Source organism: Seriola lalandi, unplaced genomic scaffold (genome assembly GCF_002814215.2).
Source record: "Seriola lalandi dorsalis isolate HSWRI2012SDOR001 ecotype SW California unplaced genomic scaffold, Sedor1 jcf7180002054570, whole genome shotgun sequence".
NCBI classification, from domain to species: Eukaryota; Metazoa; Chordata; class Actinopteri; order Carangiformes; family Carangidae; genus Seriola; species Seriola lalandi.
Genome location: NW_019525123.1, coordinates 1,209,781 through 1,230,964, shown reverse-complemented (window position 1 = coordinate 1,230,964; position 21,184 = coordinate 1,209,781). Strand labels below are relative to the sequence as shown.

Here is a 21,184-nt window from a genome sequence, read left to right as displayed (position 1 = left end):
GAGATTTGCAGATCTATCGGCCGGACCACCCACAAGGCACTGTTTACACATCAAAATGAGGTGTGTGTGTTGTGGTGTGTTGTTTGTTTGTGTGTGTGTGTGTGTGTGTGTGTGTGTGTGTGCGTGTGCGTGTGTTTGTTTGTTTGGGTGTGTGTGTCAACCCTGGCATGCATTTCTTAGCCAGAAACGTGTGGGATTGTGGGTATTACTGGCACAGGAAAGTTAGATGGCAGACTTTTTGGGGTCATCCCAGTCCTGGACTTGGCGTTGTCGTTTGTGTGTGTGTTAATGGCAACTGTCATGATTGAGCGATGGCAATCTTTAATGTTGGACCACAGGAGATGTCATTGGTGTGAGATGGCACTGTAGGTGAGACCAGCCGGAGACACTTGCACACAATCACACATACGCACACTTGCACACACACCTTCAAAGGTCACACTTCATCATGTCCCTTGCCAGCGATAGTTGCTCCTCCTCATGAAAGGAGCGGAGCTCTGATCCCTGTGCTCATTAATAACTGTATTAATTATGCTGCCTGGGAATAACATGCATTTCATTTTCTTTTCCCTCCTTCTGTCTCTATCATTTACGCCCCTTCCTCTCCTCCCCTCTCCCATCCCCCTTCATTCCTTATGTCTCTGTCCTGTTCTCTTTGTTACATCCTCTACATGATCTTTTCTTCCCTCCACACGTTCCCTCTGTCTGCTCCTCTGTTCTCCCTCTCTTCCCCTTTTGTTTTCTAGACTTTCAGTCGTGCCTGATCTGTGTAGCGCGCAGGGTACCCATGAAGGAAAGACCCATGCTTCCCACGCATGAGAGCTTCACCACGCGCCAGGACCTGCAAGGTACACAAACCAGTAACGCAGCCAGGAGCTACAAAATAATACAAACAAAACACAGAAAACTTGATGTCTTTCTCCAACAGGTTAAACCTTTTTTTTTTTTTTTTTTTTTTTCGTAGAAGGATGATAAGTTTTGGCAGTCATGCTGACCATTTGAGATTGTGATTCCCACACCACCATACATACATACAGCAGTTAATATAGTGCCCCAAGTGAGGCACCGCCCCCCACAACACCTCATCCCACCATGTCACCAGCCCATAAATCACCTCACACTATAGTTTAGGTATTTAAAGATTATTATATCCTTGGTAAAGGTCCTTAGGACTGAGCCTGTTACGTCTGTCTACGCTGTGGGAGGTAAAGTACCTGTCTGAACACTGGCGCAGAGATGTAGACAGTTGTCTGTGTTTCACCTGGTCTTTGATATGATTGTACTATTTCTGTGCAGTATGTCTACACACACACATAGTTACTCACTATCATATTGTAATTTACTGTAGTTCCACACCCAGACCTCTGTAGGTGTTCTTGTATACATGTCTATGTTTGTTTGAATCTGTTTTCTAATTTTCTTATTCAAGATTGAGAGTATGATTTTTCTCTCATTATTGATTGGAAAACTTTTTTTTATTTTTATAAAAAGTATTGCCTCTGCAATCTTCTTTCACCTGAGAGACCTTGCTGAGTATAGTGTAACATTGTAACAAGCTCCTGTTGTGATTGTTTGTGTGACAAGTCTTTACTCAGCCCCTATGGCTGTCATTCACGCAGCAGTCTGCTTGTCAACCCTTTAAATGCATCACTGCCTCCATTTAAATTGCAATCCGATGAGGGACAACTGTTACAGTGCTACAACTGTGTGTGTGTGTGTGTGTGTGTGTGTGCGCATGTAGAATGGGAGTAATTGTTCACTTCTAAAGATAGTTGAGCCTAAGCTGCCCTTGTGACTTTTAAAATCAGTCCTTCTACCTGTTGTATCAAGTGTTTAATGTTGATCTTACTTCATTTGTACCGACAGTGTTTGTACTTGTGTTTGCCTGTTTAATCTTGTGTAGACAGGACGTCCTTACTACCACAGAGGAAATTTCTAGCTTTTGACAAGTTGTAATTAAAATGTAAAAAGTCCTCAGTATTTCTTCAACCAGTGTCGAACCACAGAGCTGCTGTGCTGCCGAGTGGCCAAGTGGAGAACATCTTCTGGTCAACAAGCTGCTCTACATATTTACGTTTGAGAGAGACATTAAATCCCCACCAGCTCAGTTAGTGTGGGTTTGTGCATGTGTATAGAAATCCCTCCTTCCATATCTGACTAAGGCTTACTTAATCCTGTCCTCTGTGTTTAGGTAAGATAACGTCCCTGGATACCAGTCTGCTGCGGGCATCCATGAAACCAGGCTGGGAGGATTTGGTGAGGCGCTGCATCCAGAGGTTCCACTTACAGAATGATGGGGAGATGTCTTTTGCCAAGAGACATCAGCAGGAAGGTAAAACTGTTAAGGACTATCCTGTTTAATTCTTGGCTCTTGTGAGTTACTCCCTTTGGTCTTTCTGGTGCTTTTGTCAGACTGCATGAGCATATAATGCTGATTTGATCATGGGTCCCTTTTAACCAAAGCTAATGGTAAATTATAGGCTTCTCCTTTGAGATCCTAAATCCAATCCAATCACTATTTTTACTGCACTTGAAAGAAGAAAATAAAACCAGTTTATTATATCTATACAATATTTCATCACAGTGAAAATGTGTTGTGTGTGTGTATGTACTGATGTAAGCGCGTATGTGTCCACAGTGCTCCGCCATGGCCAAGCGTTCAGCCCCATCTACCGGTTCTCTCTCTCTGATGGAACCATCGTGTCAGCCCACACCAAGAGCAAACTGGTGCGCTCGCCCGCCACCAACGAACCCCAACTCTACATGTCCCTGCACATTCTACAGAGGTATGTCTCACTATCTACACTTGTGTCAGTACCAGAGAGACAAATCTGCAGCATGAACTTGCGTACATGTTTTAGCCTGTTAGTGCCCTGCAGCACAAAGTGATGGCTTTGTGTGTTCTGTCTGGATGGAATAATGTGTAACTTCATGCTTGCCAGTGGTCTGGGTCTCGGGGGATGCTGTCACAATGAAATCAGACATAAGGGGCAGTTCATCCAAAAAGAAAAATCTGACATATTTCCCACCTTTTCCGTGAGGTGTAAGTATATATTTGTGGCTGTATTTACCCAGTTGCTACTGAAATTTCTGCCACCAATACAATGGAAAGGTTAAATGACCAAAATGAGTTTGTTGTGCCTCAAGAACAGCAAAATGATATCTGAAAACATCAGCAGCGAGGTCTCTTTCCAAAAACAATGTCACACTTCTTCAAGATGAACCCCAAAACCTTGCAGTGTAATTTTCTCTATTTTGTAACATATACAGAAAATTCTTGAGGAAAAAAAAATAGTGAAAAACTGAATTAATCAGCTGGATTATCTGTGTGTTTGTTTTTAACCTCTAGGGAGCAGACAGTCTGCGGAATGGGCCAGGATATGGGTCCTGGCAATCAGGCCACAGGGATGGCTCCAAAACCAATGAACTCCTCTACTCCCTCCATGACTCCTCCAACCCCAGGCAGTTTGCCAGGTTCGGGGCCTCAGGGCCAAGACACTACCATCAGCAGCAACAGCACGCCTTTTTCCCCTCCAGGTCCTGCTGGCCCCAGAGAACCAGCAGCCATGGGCCATATGCAGGGCTACCGTTTTGGCTGCCCCCCACCACACAACCACACTGGGGGCATGCAACCACCACAGCAGGGCCCAAACTGGAGGATGAACAGCCCCTCTCGCGCAAGCCCCAGCCCGGCCGGGGGGCCCCATCCACCTCAACAGAACTCTATGCTATCACCCAGGCACAGAGGTAGTCCTGGGGGGGCGGGCAGCCCTCGTGTAGCAGGAGGCCTGCACTCGCCATCCCCAGTGGGGATGTGTGGTGGAGGACCTGGAGTAGCAGGCAGTAGTAGCACGACTAGTGCACATGCTAACAGCTACACTAGCAGTTCTCTGTCAGCTCTGCAGGCCCTAAGTGAGTGCCACGGTGTAGGACACGGGCATGGGCCCCCTCATGCACATACACTGGGGTCTCCAGACCGGAAGATAGGCTCCCCAGCTGGGGTCACACCAGGGTCAGGGGTAAACTCTCATCTGATGTCAAAAATTGGAGGAAGCAGTGGTGGTGCTGGTGTTGCAGGAGACTCATTTGGCCCTCACACAGAGGTGGGTCAGGGGCACAACCAAGGTCAGGCAGAGAGCAACATTGCTGAGCCCAAGGAGGAGAGAGAAGGGCCCCCTGAGGGCCATGACGCTCACAACCGTCTTCATGACAACAAGGGCCACACTAAGCTACTGCAACTTCTCACCACCAAGCCAGAGCCTCTAGAGACACCCCTGTCCCCTGGCGCAGGATGTGAGGGCAAAGACCAGGCTGGGACAGGGGTCCGGGGTTGCCACACGGGAGGGAACACTCATGCCACATCCCTCAAAGAAAAACACAAGATCCTCCACCAACTGCTTCAGAACAGTACGTCTCCTGTAGACCTGGCCAAACTCACTGCAGAGGCCACAGGCAAAGAGCTGGGCCAAGACCAAGCCCAGGGTGCTGGTAGTACAACTTCTGGGGCAGAAATTGCTCCCAAGCAGGAGCCCTTGAGCCCCAAGAAGAAGGACAATGCCCTGCTACGCTACCTGCTGGATAAGGATGACACTGCACTGAAGGACAAGGTCCCTAAGCTGGAGCCTGGGGAGGTGAAGGTCGAAGGGGGTAAAAACACCCACGTCAAGGCAGAGAAACCAGACTCAGGATACGACCGGGCTGAGCAGGTCAGTTTTCACCATGCCTTACTCTGCACTGAGTGCACATTAAAAGAGAGCTATTCAGTTTTATAAACATTTTTGCCTTCCTGATTGAAAAATAGCTTGTATATAGCATGATTTCCATGTTTTAAGTGATGATGTGTTCCTGAGCTGCCCTAAAAGTGGTTTTGTAACCTCCTTCTTTAGCCCATTGCAAAAACCCAAAACTTTTTGCCCTGTACTGCTCCACTTGCCTCCTCTCTGTCTGAGCGTTAATCTGGGTTAGGTAGCAGATGTTGGCTCCTCCAAGTCCCATGTCCACACCGGATGTTACAGCTAAATACACAAATGGTCTGGCAGTGTGGAGGTCAAACAGGATTTGTGGCCCATCGACAGTCAGATTCAGATTTACAGTCTTGTCATATACATTTAAGACATCATGCATGTTTTTATTCACATATAAACACATCTGGTCCTTTCACTGCCTTTGTGTTGGCAGCACAAGTTGAGGGAAGCTATCCGCCAGCTTCAAACAACTGTGACATTTGGAAGGAACCCCTGTGGTTCTCCAGCCATTTGATCCTGTTTGCGTTTGGCCAGAATCCTCAGGTTTGGCACCAGGCTCAGGTCAGACCTGGCACCGAAAGAGAGAAGGGGAGAAAAAGAGTAAAAGGGAGAGAGCAGGGAGAGTATTGCTGGTAGAACTCAACATTTCAGTGAAACAGAGGCTTCAGCTTTCTGATCCTCTAATGCAGGAAAGAAAACCAGTATTTGGTGAGACTCGTAACCTTTCATACAGAAAACCTGCGTATGACGCGCTCTACTAAACACACGTTCAAGACAAATGTAGCTCTATCACACACATCACTGCGAAACCACAGAATTACATAGAATTACACAAAATTACATGAATGCCCTTCCACTCTATTTCTCTCATTACCTTCCTCTTCTTAGACCCGGTGGGTAATCTAGGTTTCAAAGATGCTGTTTAAAGTTCAATAACATTGAACTAAAGTTTTTCTAGAAATGCATGTTCACTCTTTTGTAAAACAGCAAAGCAGTACCCAAACCCATCTTGATCCTGGGCTGGAGACGGGTGTGAAAACACATTTGACACAGTATCGATTGATCCATTCGAGATGCACACCAGCGTAGCTTTAACCTGGATATTGAGAAAAACTGGGTTTTCGTCACTTTGTCGCTCTCTTTTTATTTCCCTCCTTCTTTTTGGCACCTTTTGTAGAAACACTGCTGTTTTCCCGTTCAGACAGAGGGACAGTGGCGCTGAATATCAGCTAGCCATGCCTGCTAGCTGTGTATGTACAGTATGTGCTCAGCCACTTGGGTACATATGAAAAAGAGGAAAAGGTGATTGGATGAATAATAAGAACTGCTGTTGAACTGAACAAAGAAGGAGAGATGAGAGAGGTGTAGATACCCCCAGGAGAGCCCAGCCTCGGCAGGCAGGAGTGAAAATGATGAGCCATATGCTCCTGCATGTCCTCTCTGCTACCATGGAGATAGAGGGGAGAGGGAGTGGTGTGTTTGTAGAGCAAGCAACATACGCAAAACAATAGAAGGAAATAGAAACGGAGAAAAATAGGTTTGATGCGTGTGTGTTGATGCTGATGTCTCTATAAGCGGTCAGTGTACTAAATAATACAAAAAAAAATTTCATTTAATGACATAAATTGTTTTAGTTCTTCCTTGTGTGGACAGTGCAAATGAAACTGGTGAATTTTGATGGTGCTCGTAGTTTCAAACAATGATGCTGATGGTTGATCCCAGTTTTAACAGACTCCACTAACTATGAAAAAGGGCATTTGTTAGACATGAAGCCGTGGCTTCATTAGAGCCATTTCGTGGTGAGTGGGTTTCTCTTCCTTACTGGGGAATTGCTGCTCGCTCATGTGTGAAAGATGACTGTACTAGTCAAAAAGTCCACTCATCCTTCTCTCTACTAACCTCACCCACTGTTTTCTTGCTACGTCTTTCTCTCTGCCTCATTCCTCCTCATTATTGTTTGAGGGCTGAATTATTGATGGCTGGAGCAGAGCTAAATGAGAAATCAGGTCAGCAGTAGCGGCTTAGCTGATGGCTGAAGGAACTATAGGTATGGTTGACTAGTCCCATGGGCCTGTGGGAGGCAGGGTTATCTGTGAGTTCATGTAAACATATTGTCTCCCAAACTAAATAAAATCTATTTCCACTGCAGCTATAGCCGTAATTTGCATGTAATTAATTTAGTTAATGATTCAGCTTGTCTTTATTCTAGGCCATATTATGATACTGAAATATCAGGTCTTCAGTGTCACGTCAATCAAATCTGTCAAATTAAGTAAACAATTATCAGGAATATTGTAGAAAAGAACCTAAATTACACAGTGGTAGCATGAGTTGTTCATTGCTTTGGCTTGTGAAATCACTTCAGCTCAGCTCAGCATTGAGTATTTCTTTTTTTATAAAGTGACAGATGTAGGTCACAATAGCCACAGCCCCTCATCGACCCTACATATGAGTGAGTGGGTAAAGAAAACAAATGAATTCATAGGAGCCAGGACATGATTTTATGTTTTAATAGTTCCTCCAGTAGTTTCTTCTGGCCTCAGTGCTTCAGTTTTCCTTCCTTCTTCCAATATAAGAAAGAATATAATGTCAAACTGCATGCCAAAACATTAATTTCCATGAGTGCTCGCTCACAGGCAAATAGTGAATTCAATAGATTTTCTGCAAGTTGTTTTCGCTTAATTCTTTTTTTTTTCTTTTTTTTTTCGCTCACAAAAAGCCAACACAGTTCTGGGGCGAAACGACTTTTCCTTTTTGCCTCACTTGACAGTGGCACTTCTGCTTTACCCACCCTGCTTCTCAGTTCCCTTTCCTGTAAAATGACATGGACTGGGTCAGAAAGGCACAATAGTCTTATTGTCCTGAAGTCTATATTGACATTAGGGCACAGACTCTAGGTGAAATGGATAGATTTGAAATACATGACTAGATGATAACCTGCTCACTTACAGACGTGACGTGGTTTAAGTTGAGTGACAAGGGCCTCCTCACCATCCTGCTGTGAGCGAGTCGGCCTCTGCTGTTACTAAGCACGCAACTGTGCCTTTTGTATCGAACGCGATTTGAAGTGTATGATTCGTCATCAGTCGTCTTCACTCCGAACAGCTCATTTGTGCAGAAGAATGTACATGAAATCTGGGTTTGCCCATTACCTGGGTGTTGCTGAGAGTTCTCTCTGTGTTGTTTTAATTTACTACCTAACCACAATGAATATAAGGATAAGGGTCAAGTCAATTTTAGTTTCCCTCCCTCATTACCAGCCAGTTTTTCAACTAGGTAGTGATGCTTACTTGTGTGTTGGGTGTGGAGATGAATAAACAGATCAAGCCTGATTTTTAATTATACACCAGAACCCTTAAACAAACTGCATCTTGTACGTGTCCTTAGCTGCTCTTCCAGAGTGAGTAAAGTTCTGGTGTCAAGATGTTAAACTGTGATCTTTAAATGGGACATGGCTTGAAACTAAATATTTGATAATGGTTATTTGGCCTTACAAATCCTTACCGTTGTACCCGTACTGTATCTGGTTAAAATGCATCTCCGCCATGGGTTTGCATTACATGCACGGACATGCATCGAAAGCGGAGAGTAACAGTGGGTTGATAGAAATAGGACCCATTAAGGGTAAAAGCAACGAGAGAAGTCGAGAGAATAGAAAGTAGGAGGAGAGAGAGAATTAGAGAGGAGGAGGAAGAGAGCAAACTGAGAGCGTACAGGAGCATTACATCATTCCTGACCTCATTAGGGCTTTTCTCTCTCCCCCCCCACCACCCCCCCACCCCTCACTCTGCTACTCTCTCTAGCTCTCCCACATATCCTGTATGCTTGTCTGCTGTGTAGTGATCAACATTTTGTGGCTATTTATTTGCTCCAGTGTATCTGGAGAGGTTTTGAAACAGGATCTTCCGAGGCAGAGGAGCAAAAGATCCAGCAACAAAAAGTGTTCGTGGGCACGACCAAGGCTTTAGTCCTTGGCAACACCAGATAACTCCTCTGTCAGGCATTTTTGGCAGCCTTGTTATCTTTAGTAGCATTTGCATACCTAAGATACATGTCACTGTCTAGAATGTTGAAGTATAACATTGGACCAGTGGCCGGTGTGCTGGTTTCCTGCTGTACAGTCACGATCAGTTGTTGTCAGTGATTCCAAGTGTGCTGCGCTCTGGTGGCCTCTCACAGTCAGTGCAACTTATTTACCTAAAGTCCCTCAGGCCACTCTAGGAAGCACCTCTATCACCTATGTTGATGTTTCAGTTGGATTTTTAATCACAACCTACATTTTCTTGTCTTTCAGTAAAATTAAATTCAGTTCAATAATGCTGCCATTTGTTTAGCCTCGTGTAAAATTTAATAACGTATCACTTCTGGTGAGCTGTCACATTGGTGTTTATCGACACTGCGATACATTTTTTGAGGCCTTAGGTTGTCGGGGTGTTGTATGTGACTGCATTGTTTAGGTGTTCCTGTTAGTGCACCCACCCTCTATGTGTCATAGATAGGAAGACAAATATAGAGGAGACAGCGCCAGTGTCCTAAAACAAAAACTGTTTCTAGGAGATTCATCTTTCATAGTACCAGCAATTCTTTGGTTCAGCAAGTGAAACCAGACCCCAGCATGGCTTTGTCTTTGTTTAAGATAGTTGTGTGAAAAACTAAACAAAAACTTGCCAGACAGTCCAAAGCCTAGTTGTATATGAACGTAGCCTTGGGCTCTATGGAGCTGGCTCAGTCCAGCTGTTTACAGTAGCGGGTCAGAGAGTAGTTCAGACTTTGGCACCAACTAAACTCCTGCCGCCTCATGCTGCTCTCCCATGTTACTCAGCAGAAGGCAGCTTCAGTAGCCATATGTTTTGCATTACTCTTTCCTCAACTGGGTTTAAAAAATATTATTTATAATAGTATGGCATTCGTTACGTCCTTTATATATTGTGGACTATAAAAAGGAGAGCAGCTGTAGTGTTTTTTGTCTGACACCGGCCGGTAACCAAGGAGTATATGTGATTCTGATAAGCTAAGTTAAAGTGAAGTGTGGCCTAGATTTGATGGAAAGTGGTCCATTTTATCCCCGGGTTACTGCTGTTATTATAAACAAGGCCAAGCCTGCTGTTCTCATCTCCCAGATAAAGACTCCTCACGCAAGTGTTGTAGTGTTTACACACCAGTTTTGCTCTCAGTGAGGGTGTGTGCCTGTAACATGTATATTTATGTTTGTGTGTCTGCAGGTGGAGCAGCAGTTGGTTTCTAAATGGAAGCCCTAAGTGGTTTGTCATTTCTTGTTTTCACTCTTTTTCTCTCCATGTCCTCTCCAGTCGTCAGAGCTGGATGACATCCTGAACGACCTGCAGAATGCTCAGCCGCAGCTCTTCTGTGAGCCGCGGCCCGTTTCGCTGCCCAGTCCCATGGACAAACAGAACATCATCAATGACATCCTGCAGATGTCCGAGACCAATCCCGCCATGGTGCCACAGCAGCAACACAGAGGCACTGGCATGGGCCCAACTAGTGAGTGTCATACTTACTTGGAAGAGTAGACGCAAGGGGTTTCCCCCTCGCAGTAGACCGCATTATATTAAAACTTGCCAGTGTTTACAAAATGCTCCAATCATAAGGTCATGACGTTCTAAATATGTAGCTATGATACTGAACTGTTACACTGTGCATTTGGCTGAAACTCGTGTTTTCCTATCTTCAGATTTCGGGGGTGTCCGAGCAGGCCAGCCAGCCAGGGGGCTACCTGTGAGGAGTGTGTCCCTGGACATGAATGTGTCCCCCCAGCAGCCCTCATTACAGTACCCCATAAGGGCCACAAGCCCATACACGCTTATGCAGCAGCAACAGCAGCAAGGCATGGTGGGAAGTCAAGGCATGATGACTAACCAGTCCAGTATGGTCAACACAGGTAGGTGTGACAGTCTGTCCTTTGTAGTGACTGTTTATAATGTTATTGTCTGTCTGTGTGTGTCACTAGCAATGTTGCTCAGCATTTATTGATTTCTTTTCTTTTTTTTTTTAATGAAGTGTTTAACCAGTTCCTGGTAAAGCAATGATGCATGCTCTGATTTAGTTAAATAAAAATGACCAGTCCACAGAGCAACTAACTTCTTTAGAGGTGTTGTCTCATACAGTGCCCTGGACACAGTTATGCTTGTATCAATTTTCCTGCACAAAATATTTCCCAGCCATTTTACACTTCAGAGTAGCTACTAGAGACGGCATCAAACTAAAAAGCACCAAAATTCAATAAGAACTGAATTCATTTTAACTACAGTTATCATTTGATGGCCCCTTTTTTCAGTTTTGGCTCACCATCAAATGTAAATCTGCTTTTAACTCTTAATGTTTTTCAGGACTGTGTTAACACATGTAGCTGCTTTCCACGTTCTGAGGAAAGACCCCTTTCCCCTCTATCTATGTCACTCTCAGCCTATGATCTACCATGTAATGGCACAGTGACTCACTTCCTGTGACAGGAAATAGTCAGGCACCTGCACTGGCACCAAGTTTTTCTCACTGTCGCACCCACATATTAGCAGGCCTCAAACATCCCCCAGCACTACATTGATGGCTTTTCCGTTGTTATTGCACCATTGCATCATGGTGACGGAGAACATCCACTGAGCTCTGTCCTGAGGAATCTCTCACTGTCTCTTGTCTCCCTTTGTGTGTTTGCTCCCCCAGGACTGATGACTCCAGGTGGTCCACGGCCGGGCATGCAGCAGCAGGAGGGCTGGGTGGGTTCAGCCTCTGCCCCTCCTCTGGGAGCGTCCGGCCCTGGGCAGCAAGGTGCCATGCAGGGCAGGATGGGGCCAAACAGTGCTCCCATGAGGCCCAGCAGCCAGCCAGGGCCCCGACAGATGCTCCAGTCCCCAATGATGGCCAATGGTAAGAGCATGATTTAGCCTAGAAACACAAGTAACACGGTTTTTTAAATTGGGAAACTAAATGGCAGTATGACAACACACAGGAGATTTGAGGTTGACCAGACACAACAGAGTCAGATTCCCTAAGAAAACAACAGGTTCTAAAGCATGTTAATATAGAAACCAGGGGTAAGAACTTGTATTTTATGAATTCAGCTTTAATTTATTAATCCTAATCATCAGCTGTGGTCCATGGTGTATGGGGACTAGTGAGGCACAGGTGGAAAGACCTCAACATGCATATATATATACAGTAACTGTCTCTGAATTTGAAAGGTTGCCACCTTGTGGTTTGCTATAGTATAGCACTCTATATATGAAAGTAATATCTAACCTGGACCTTGTATCCTTCTGTTCCTGGGTTTAAAAAGAAATGTAACAGTTTCTAGTTTGCCTGTTTTTTTATTCTTCTATTCTTATTTTTTATTTATCGACTGTCCACTCTTTTGACTGAATGTGTTTTCTTTTTTCCCCGTTTAGCCCAACCTGACATGGATATTGGTATGGTCGGCCACCATTTCTCTCAGCAACAGGCTCCACCCAACCAGACAGCCCCATGGCCAGACAGCATGATGCCCATCGACCAGACAGCGTTTGTAAACCAGAACAGGCAAGCTACTTACTTGCAAATTATCGTTATTTAAAATGCAGAAAAACCACTCACTATTCTTATCAAACTTCCTTTTTTGAGTATTGTAATTGTACTCTGTACAGTACAAACTGTAGAAAACTCTTAGACCAGCAAACAAAGTTTTCTCAGCAAGTAAATGAATTCATTCTCTGTCTCCTCTCTGCACAGGCCGGTGCACTCAGCGCCTCAGGAGGACTTGCTGTGCAGCACTGGGCTCAGCTCTGGTGATGGTAGTTCAGTAGATGAGGGCGCCCTGATGTCCCAACTGTACACTGCACTAAAAGATTTTGACGGTTTGGAGGAGATTGATCGTGCCCTCGGGATCCCTGCTCTGGTAGAACAGGTGAGATGTGTGACATTGGTAACATTTCTGTTGCTTTGAAGTGACTTCTTTATCATTTTTCATGGCTTTACATTGTTTTTTTTATCTGTTTCTGTACCTGCCTGTTTCAGAGCCAAACCCTGGAGCCAGACCAGTTCCCTCAGGACCCCGGAATGATGTTAGACCAGAAGCCCCCCATGTACACCCAGCAATTTGGTCCCCCGCCATCCCATATGACCCAAAGGGGCTACCCCGGTGCTCCCATGCAAGAGCCAGGCTTCCACCCAATGTCAGGCCAGATGGGTCCACGGCCGGGTTACCCCATGATGAGGATGCAGGCGCGGCCAGGAATCAGGTCTGCGGTCGCCCCAAACCAACCCAACACACTACGGCTGCAGCTTCAGCACCGGCTACAGTCACAGCAGGTACGCTTGCATCTAGACTTTTCCTGACACTGGTGGAAGTGATACTGTGCACTGAGTGTTCACATTTCGTTCACTCTGTTTGATCCACAGCTGTGTGGTTGAACACACACATGGGAGTTGTGTAATTATCCTTGAGGTTGACATTTTGGCAGGTTTTCCGTGCACACAACCTCTACCTGCCACCTGTTGGTCTTCTCCTAGAATAATATTCATCATGTCCGCCACTGAAAAGATTTAGATTTATTAATGTAATCATTGTTATTTCATCTGTAATATCATTCAGATCCACATGCTAGTAGTTTTCTTATTGTTTATTGGCTGAAAGTTAATTAAACAATTTTCAATTGATTGGAGGATGGTGTTAACCTGTCTTAACCTCTTCTGTCTCCCAGCAGAACCGTCAGCCAATGATGACTCAGATGAGTAGTGTGTCAAATGTGAACCTACCTCTTAGAGCCAGTGCTCCAAACCAGGTAGGTCACCGCTGCCGTCACATCCGTCTGCACAGACAAATTGCTATGACTGTATGTAGGGCTTTGAATTCCAGTGTTCATGTTGTAGAAGCAGATTGTAGACATACAGATATAGAGTAGATATACATGATGTAGATCTGATAGATTTTTTTGTGTGTTCCTCTATTCTTGCTCATCATTCCCCTCTCACTTCCAGGGGACCATCAATGCTCAGATGTTGGCCCAGCGTCAGCGGGAGCTGCTGAGTAATCACCTGAGACAGAGGCAGCAGCAGCAGCAGCAGGTCCAGCAGGCCCAGCAGGTCCAGCAGCAAAGGAGCATGGCCATGAGGGGCCCGGGCCTCAACCTGCCTCCCAACATGGCTGCCGGAGGCATGAGTAACCCTCGGATCCCACAGGCCAACCCCCAGCAGTTCCCCTACCCGCCCAGCTACGGTACCAGTACAGGCCTGGCCTCTCCACCTCCCCCTACCAGCCCCTTCTCCTCCCCTCTCTCCCCAAGCCTGCCCTCTCTCCCCCCCAACCCTCAGCTCCACCTGCATGGCACCTCCTCCTCTTCCTCCACCTCCTCCTCCTCCTCACAGATGATGATGGGAAACACAAACATGATGGGCGGACAGTACGGGGCCGTACTCAGCCCCCAAATGCAGCACAGTGCCTTTCAGTTTCCCAACTCAGGTACTGCTCCCACACCCCAGCCTACCACACACTTTACCCTACAACCTGTGTGTGTGTGTGTGCTCGCCATTGTGTCTATGTGTTGATGTGACTATAGTTGCACAGTATCACATGCTTTTTAATAGGAGCAATCATCTGATTTGTAATGTTGTGCGCTGATGACTGCATTAATAAGCTGCCATTGTATGATCCAAATCATGCTGCATATTTTACTCCTCAATTTTATAACATATAAGTAGTTGTCAGTTAGTGCTATCTTGTACTCATTGTTCTGTGCACTGTCCAAAATGGTGCCCCGGCTATATACTCCCTCTCCACCAGAGGGCACCAAGACACGGTAATCAAAGCTTAACTCAGCATACAGACTTGACACCTGACCAGGCAGGGCAATAATCAGGCCTTTACCTGTCAGTCTGATCTGATAATCTAGAATAATACTCATTTGTCTAATGACATGTTTGATTTGTCCTTCACTCCTTAATCTGATTCTGGCCCAGTGGTTTGTACAGCTCAGCTAGAATTACTTCTCCCCTTCCCTTCTCTCCTAAGCCATCTCCTTATTCCTTTACTTCCTAGTTGCTTGCCTGTTCACTACTTTACATGCATGTAGGAAATATGAACTGCCTGTCAGTAATCCCAAATGTACACCGGAATGGAACGTTTCCATTCACACTAATCATCACGCTTGCTCGTTCTTTGCAATTGTCTGTCAGAACGTTTGTTCCTATGTGGCACGTCTGTGTAAACTACATGGAATGCTTACATTAACTACACTCAGTACATTGATTTGTTGGCGGGTCTCTGCCGGTCCAGTGTCGTTGAACTGTTTTGATGCATCCACCTCAGGTATGAGCCAACAGGCAGACGGAGGCTTCGGAGGTCCCGGCACACCACAGAGCCCCCTGCTTTCTCCCCGCATGGCCCACACGCAGTCCCCAATGATGCAGCAGGGCCAAGGAAACGCTGCTTTTCAGGGCTCCCCTGACATGAACGGCTGGCCACAGGGCAACATGGGAGGCAACAGGTAAATATAACTTAAAATTCCTTCTCTTTTTTCTACTTTCCTGTGTGCTTCTTAACAGACTACTACATACCACATCAATGTGTGACATCCTTTTTTTTCCCCCCGCTCCCTTATCCCCAGTATGTTCTCACAGCAGCAGGCATCACCACAGTTCACCCAGCAGAATAACAGCAACATGTACAATGGCAATGGTATGAACCTCAACAATGTCTCCATGGCCACCAACATGGCAACCAGCAGCATGAGCAGCATGGGCCAGATGGCCGGACAGATGAGTGTCACGTCAGGGCCCTCACCCGGCTTGCCCTCCATGGGGCAAGAACAGGTAAACACTACCAGGCCAGTCTTGACGCATAAATCCTCTAAAAGGGGTAAAATTAAGAATCTTTTAGCTCTGGGAGAAGAATTACCAGAAATGTAGTTTAAGAGAAAGCTTTTTTTCAGCTGGCCACTTTTAGGCATGGCCAGACTGAATTAGAGTTTCATGTAGCCCAGTAATATCCTTAGGCTGTGCCTTTACATCAGCCCCTGTTGTAATACAAGTCAGACACTTTCAGAGTGTAAGCCTTAGAGGTTAACAAAATGGACCCCTTACAGTTTTACACAGTAATCAGGGGACCAAGAAAAACTAAAAGGTTCATCCTTCTTTCTCCCCACTCTACACGGCTTCTGTATGTGTTTGTCTTATCGTAAGACCCTAAGTGTTTGGGTACACTTATTGGACAGCCGTGCTAGTGAATAATTTACTTAGTAGTTTACGTAACTCCTCTAGCCCGAGTTGTAGTACTTGACTTGAACTTAGAGGACAATGATGTAATTAGCAGCAGGCCCTTTAGAGCCAGACCATTTAGACTATGTAGACGTTACCATATGATATTCAAAGGCTGGCTTGTCTGGACAGTTGACTCATCAGCTGGTTCGATTCACATGGAAAACTTGACTCCTGTCAAACCTGTGCTCTCTCTACACATACTGTACACAAGCATAGTGAAGTTTGATGTGGCAAGATGACAAGTCAGACTTTCACTGCAACATAGACAGCTGACATTACTATTATTTACTGACACTCAGGTAATTAGATAATAAAAATAAAAAAGTACAAATATTTTCACGTCCGCACTGGTGCTGTTTCGGGTGATTATCATTCATTTAATGTCAACCAAGTTAATCTTTCTTCCTTTGTCTCCCTGGTATTGTTAGCTCAGTATGTGGAATGCACTGATGCTGTCCATGATGCTTTTAAGCCCAATAAAGGGCCATGAATATTTAAACAAGGTGCTGTTGTTTGATTGTCTGCACTTCAGACAGTTGTAACATACCAGTATATCTGTCACTTGATTTATCCCCCTTCCAGGATTATAGAAATATATTGGCACTTAGATTATTTCAATTATTTACCGTTGGGCCATTAGTGCAAGCTTATGTGATTTACTGACTTGTTTTAGGCTTGATGAGTGTTCTCAGATGGTTTCTAATTGTTTATAGTCTTTTGCACAAGTGGCTTCACTCCAGATAAGTTCAAGTTCTGCAAGTTCAAGTTAACCAGTCACCTGTGCTGTTGAACCGTGTGTTTCTGTAAAGCTCTACAACTTGTGAATTATTATGTGTCGTCTCTCTGCAGAAGTACTGTTGACCCTCATGGAGTTCTTAACCTGAACCTCAGTGATCAGCTGGTGCAAGGAGCGCGTCGGCCCTTTAAAAATTGTACAAACATGTAAACCAACCGACGGCCCCTTGAACCAGCCAGGCCATGCCCTGACCCCGTCTCCCCAGCCCAAATTTGCTGTCTGTCCCCCGCTGGGCCTCTTCAGCATCCCCGGAGGAGCCCGGCCACGAACAGGCACAGGAGTGTGAAGAGGGCTGGGGGAAGGATCATGGATCTCTGTCCAACATGCCTATCCCTCCTGGAGGAGAGCCTCGTGATGAGCCAGTCTGTCTGCCTGTCCAGCTGCATTCACCGTAGTGTGACTTACTGTAGGCCTCCTGGTGGGGGACGCTGACTTAAGGGGGCAGCAGTGGGTGGGATCCCTCGTTCTGATGAATGTATTCCTCTCAGTGGACAGCGGCCATTTACAATCTCATCTCAAAAATGACGTACACTGATTTTTTTTTTTTCTTCTTTTTTTTTTTTTCTTTTATGTCCTACTTTTCTCACATTTGTGACATTTCCACATAGTTCCAAAATGGCAGCAAAGACTCCAAGTTATGTTCAGAATTACGGATGGAGCTCAAACACTTAGCCGGTTTTGCCTTTTTGCTGTTCTTTATTTTATTATTATTATTGTTTTAGTTTTTTTTCTTCTTGTGAGAAATAAGATGTAGATTGAAGATATATGGTTGAAAAAACTGATCTTGAAAAACACTGCAGAAGAATGGTTTGAGTGGACTGGTGATTTGTATGATTAGACTAATTTAGTCAAGAGGTTTCTATAGTGTATTAAATTAAGTTTTATTTTTCTGTATAGATTCATTTTAATTATTGTAGATGATTCTTTATCCTAGTAGCAACAAGAAAAAATATTTCTAAAAGTGTGAAAGAGGCACTTTTTTTATAATTTTAACAGTAATGGTTGTATTCTTTCTGAGAAGATTCTTCTGTTAACCTGAATAATGGATTATACTTTGGTCCTTTAGTTTCAGAAGAAGATGTCAAAGTCAAATATGGTTTAAAAATGAATTACAGAGATTGTACATACCAATAAGTAAAACATTTTCTTTCCTATTTATTTTATTCCTTATGGTTTTGGTTCCCCCTGTCTGGTCACAACTGCCTCTTGAAACAGAGCAGGTTTTTTTTGTTTTTCTTTTATTATATTATTATTATTTTTCCATTTTTTTGTTTTGTTTATGGGAAGTGGAGTGGGAGCCTTCATGTTCTGATGTTCTGGTACGATGCAGACAGGGGTGGGGGTGGGAAGTAGGGAAGGGTTGTAAGGGGGTGTGCTGTGTATACAGTGTACAGATTATCGCTTGCTTCTCTGCCTTTAGCATAGAACACAAAAAAGAAAAAAAGAAAAAAAAACAACAGGACAAATTCAACACAGCCATACAATAACTCAAAAAAATAACAGAAGTGTGCTTTCTATGTTGTCTGGAGTGAAAAATGCTTCATACAAGCTGCTAGGTGCAAACTGTTCTGGTGTGATGTAAACAAGCAATAACGATTACTTGAGAATCTCTTGGGGTTTTTTTGTGTTTTTGTTTTTGTAATTTTTGTACAGTTTCCTGAAGAAAAAGGACACATTTTTGCTCCATGTTTGGATGCAGTATTAAACACAGTTTTTTATTGCAGTTTGTACCAAGAAAGTCTACATCCACACACAGCGTTCCTATTAGATTATGCAGCATTGGCTGAGGCCTGGAGAGGGAGGTAGTTTGTGATCCCCCTGTTGACACATGCCCTCTCTGCCTCCAGCCATTCTTCTATAGCAGAGGTCAGAGTTAAGACTGCACTTCATGAGACCTGCTCTGACAGACACTTAGCCATATTTTATGACCTCAGGCAGTTAGTTCAACTATAAAGTGTTCAGTAATGACATGCTATTCTTGTGCCCCAGTAGGGGTTTGGTTTGACCTTCACAAGATCTAGAGCAAGTCATCTTCTCTAACCTCAAAAGTACATTTTCCTCAAAGAAACAAAACTTTTTATATCAGCTATTTAACCCAGGACAGACTTGGAGCAAAGCCAAATAATCCTCACCTTTCAATTGGATTTCTGAATTCTACCAGCTTTTATTTTCATCGTGAGAGACGACCTGTTGGTTAGCACGCTTCGAGGCCCACAGAAAACAAGAAATCTATGATGATGTCACTTCACAGGGTCTAATATAGATGTTGCAGCATAAAATAGGAAAAGAATCATTCTGAATGTATTGTCATTAAAGGCCTTAGGATGTGACTGATGGTGTTTCCTGTCAACATGTTGACAACGTGGTGTTGTACAGTTGCACCATGCTTTTCTCAGCACTTGCGGAGGAAGTTGCCCATTGTTGCTTCTTTTTTTTAAATTAAGTTCTATACAAAATTTGAAGCTGTAGCAAGTCAACTTTTGGACAAAGGAAGTCTGCATCAAAGTTTTGGTTGTCATCATTGCAGATGTCATGCAGTTATTTTGCTGTAGGCCTACAGGAGACCACACTTCTTTGATAAATGCTGTTTTGATTGTAAAATACAGTCGTGCAGAACAAGCCTTTTTGAGCCATTTTAAAGAATGATTCAGAGCCCTTTGCAAATTTCCAAAGATTGTCAAGATTTTGAAGACTTAAAGCCATGTGGTAGCAATGCATTTTTTAGCATTTATAATGAGGACAGGTGCAAAGAAATGATTTTGCCCCTAACAAATATCCAGGCTTTGGACCCACTAAACGAAATATTTTTTCTCTTTAACTTATGGTTTTGAAGAACTTTAAATGCCCTTTTGTATTGTCTGCCAATTTCTTAGAGCTAAGATGCAACCTTGAAATGCTAAAAACCCTAGCATAATGCCTTAGATTTCGTCCGTTCTCGTTCTTGTACATTACACCGCTGTCTGTATAAATTTGTATAATGACTTGTGTACAATATTGAATGGGTGCATCATTGTTCAGCTCTTCTCAGTTACTGGAGACTCGGTCACAGTTGGACTGTCCCTCATCATTGCTCTCTGTTCTGTGTTGGGTTGAAGTTGACTCTGTTATTTCATTTCCCCCTCACTGTTTGTATGGAAAAGATGATACATAGGGATATTGAAGCAATATGTAATATACTATATGGACTTTCTGAAGAAAGCTTACTGTTGTGTTTTCCCGAGATATTTTTTTTTTTCTGCATTGTTCACAGGAATCACACTGTACACCCGCATCCACCTTTGTACCCCTTAGTGTGTGAGCGTTTTATGCAAAATTAGATATACAAGAGAAGTTAAAACCACAGTTATGCAAGTTGTGAACTAATATGGCTTCGCTGATGCTATTTGCCTTGTAAATAAAGAATTCTGTTATTGCAATATTTAATCAAGTGACTCTTATTTCAGGTGACTGAAGGTGAAAAGTGAAGGAGGTTTGAGCTCGGGGAAACCATTTAAAGCCTCAAGGTACCTTTCTACTGTGTTTTTTCCAACATATAAAAATGCAAGAAGAAGCAAACTGTTCAGCTTTATTAACTAAAACCAGAATATAATGATTTTATCACTCAGCTGAATTGACAAACTAAATTTTAAAAAAGAATCCCTATTTAAATAATGAACATTTTACTTTCCTATTTGTTTATTTTTTTCGATAATAATGAATTTGAAATTGCATAAAATAAATACTTTAATCGAAAATCCCAAAAAAACAAATCGCATACATACACATTTCTTCAGACATATTTTATTTAGTCTTTAGGCCTTTAGTTTTGGATACAGCTACAATTCACATTAATTTCATGCGAATACTGCAAAAATGAAGCGTTTTAAATATATGATTAGACGTGGAGGCCTGGTTATTTTTCCATGTTTACCGGTATTTGTATTTGGTCTAAGCGTTTGCAATACCCGTGCGAAGAAGAGCCTTTATACAAATAGCCCATTCAAAACTGTAAGAAAATAAAAACAAAATACAAAAGTCAATATGAAAATGCATGCAAAAAAAACACAACTAATGATACAATAAAATAAAGAGAACCCTCGGTTCACTTTTACTCGTTCTCCCAACGAAGTTTGGAGCAGAGAGAGAAAGATGTAGATGTCGAATGTATTATGTATTTTTTCGACCATTGTTTGGACTTTTCCCTAACTCACCACATCCAAGACATAATAACACACATCTTCACTCCACTTGGGGGGGGGGGGGTAAGATCTTATCAAGTGTTTGTAATGGGATGGGGAGGGTCTCCGCATGGAAATGTTAGGGGGACCTCTCATTGTGGCAGAGAGCGGTGTGGAGAAGTTAACGGGGTGGGTTGTCCCAGAGAAAATGTATTCCTATGGGGGGGGGGGGGGGGGGGGTG

At 43.8% G+C, this 21,184-nt stretch overlaps 1 protein-coding gene across 3 annotated transcripts in view; it reads left to right on the top strand.

The window, feature by feature from the left end:
- ncoa2 (nuclear receptor coactivator 2) overlaps positions 1-20,208 on the top strand; it is a 56,421-nt gene extending 36,213 nt beyond the window's left edge. The window contains exons 8-22 of one of the 3 annotated variants that reach the window (XM_023416908.2): positions 747-848; positions 2,192-2,332; positions 2,639-2,786; positions 3,350-4,706; positions 10,055-10,247; positions 10,438-10,644; positions 11,424-11,627; positions 12,146-12,275; positions 12,465-12,639; positions 12,750-13,043; positions 13,439-13,516; positions 13,713-14,193; positions 15,040-15,217; positions 15,338-15,542; positions 16,839-20,208. In XM_023416908.2, coding sequence (XP_023272676.1) covers positions 747-848; positions 2,192-2,332; positions 2,639-2,786; positions 3,350-4,706; positions 10,055-10,247; positions 10,438-10,644; positions 11,424-11,627; positions 12,146-12,275; positions 12,465-12,639; positions 12,750-13,043; positions 13,439-13,516; positions 13,713-14,193; positions 15,040-15,217; positions 15,338-15,542; positions 16,839-16,850 — 3,905 coding nt within the window. In that variant the 3' untranslated portion in view covers positions 16,851-20,208. Of the gene's footprint in view, positions 1-746; positions 849-2,191; positions 2,333-2,638; positions 2,787-3,349; positions 4,707-10,054; positions 10,248-10,437; positions 10,645-11,423; positions 11,628-12,145; positions 12,276-12,464; positions 12,640-12,749; positions 13,044-13,435; positions 13,517-13,712; positions 14,194-15,039; positions 15,218-15,337; positions 15,543-16,838 lie in introns of all 3 variants that reach the window. The other 2 variants (XM_023416909.2, XM_023416906.2) reach the window with 2 other exon arrangements.
- The last annotated feature ends 976 nt before the right edge of the window (positions 20,209-21,184 follow it).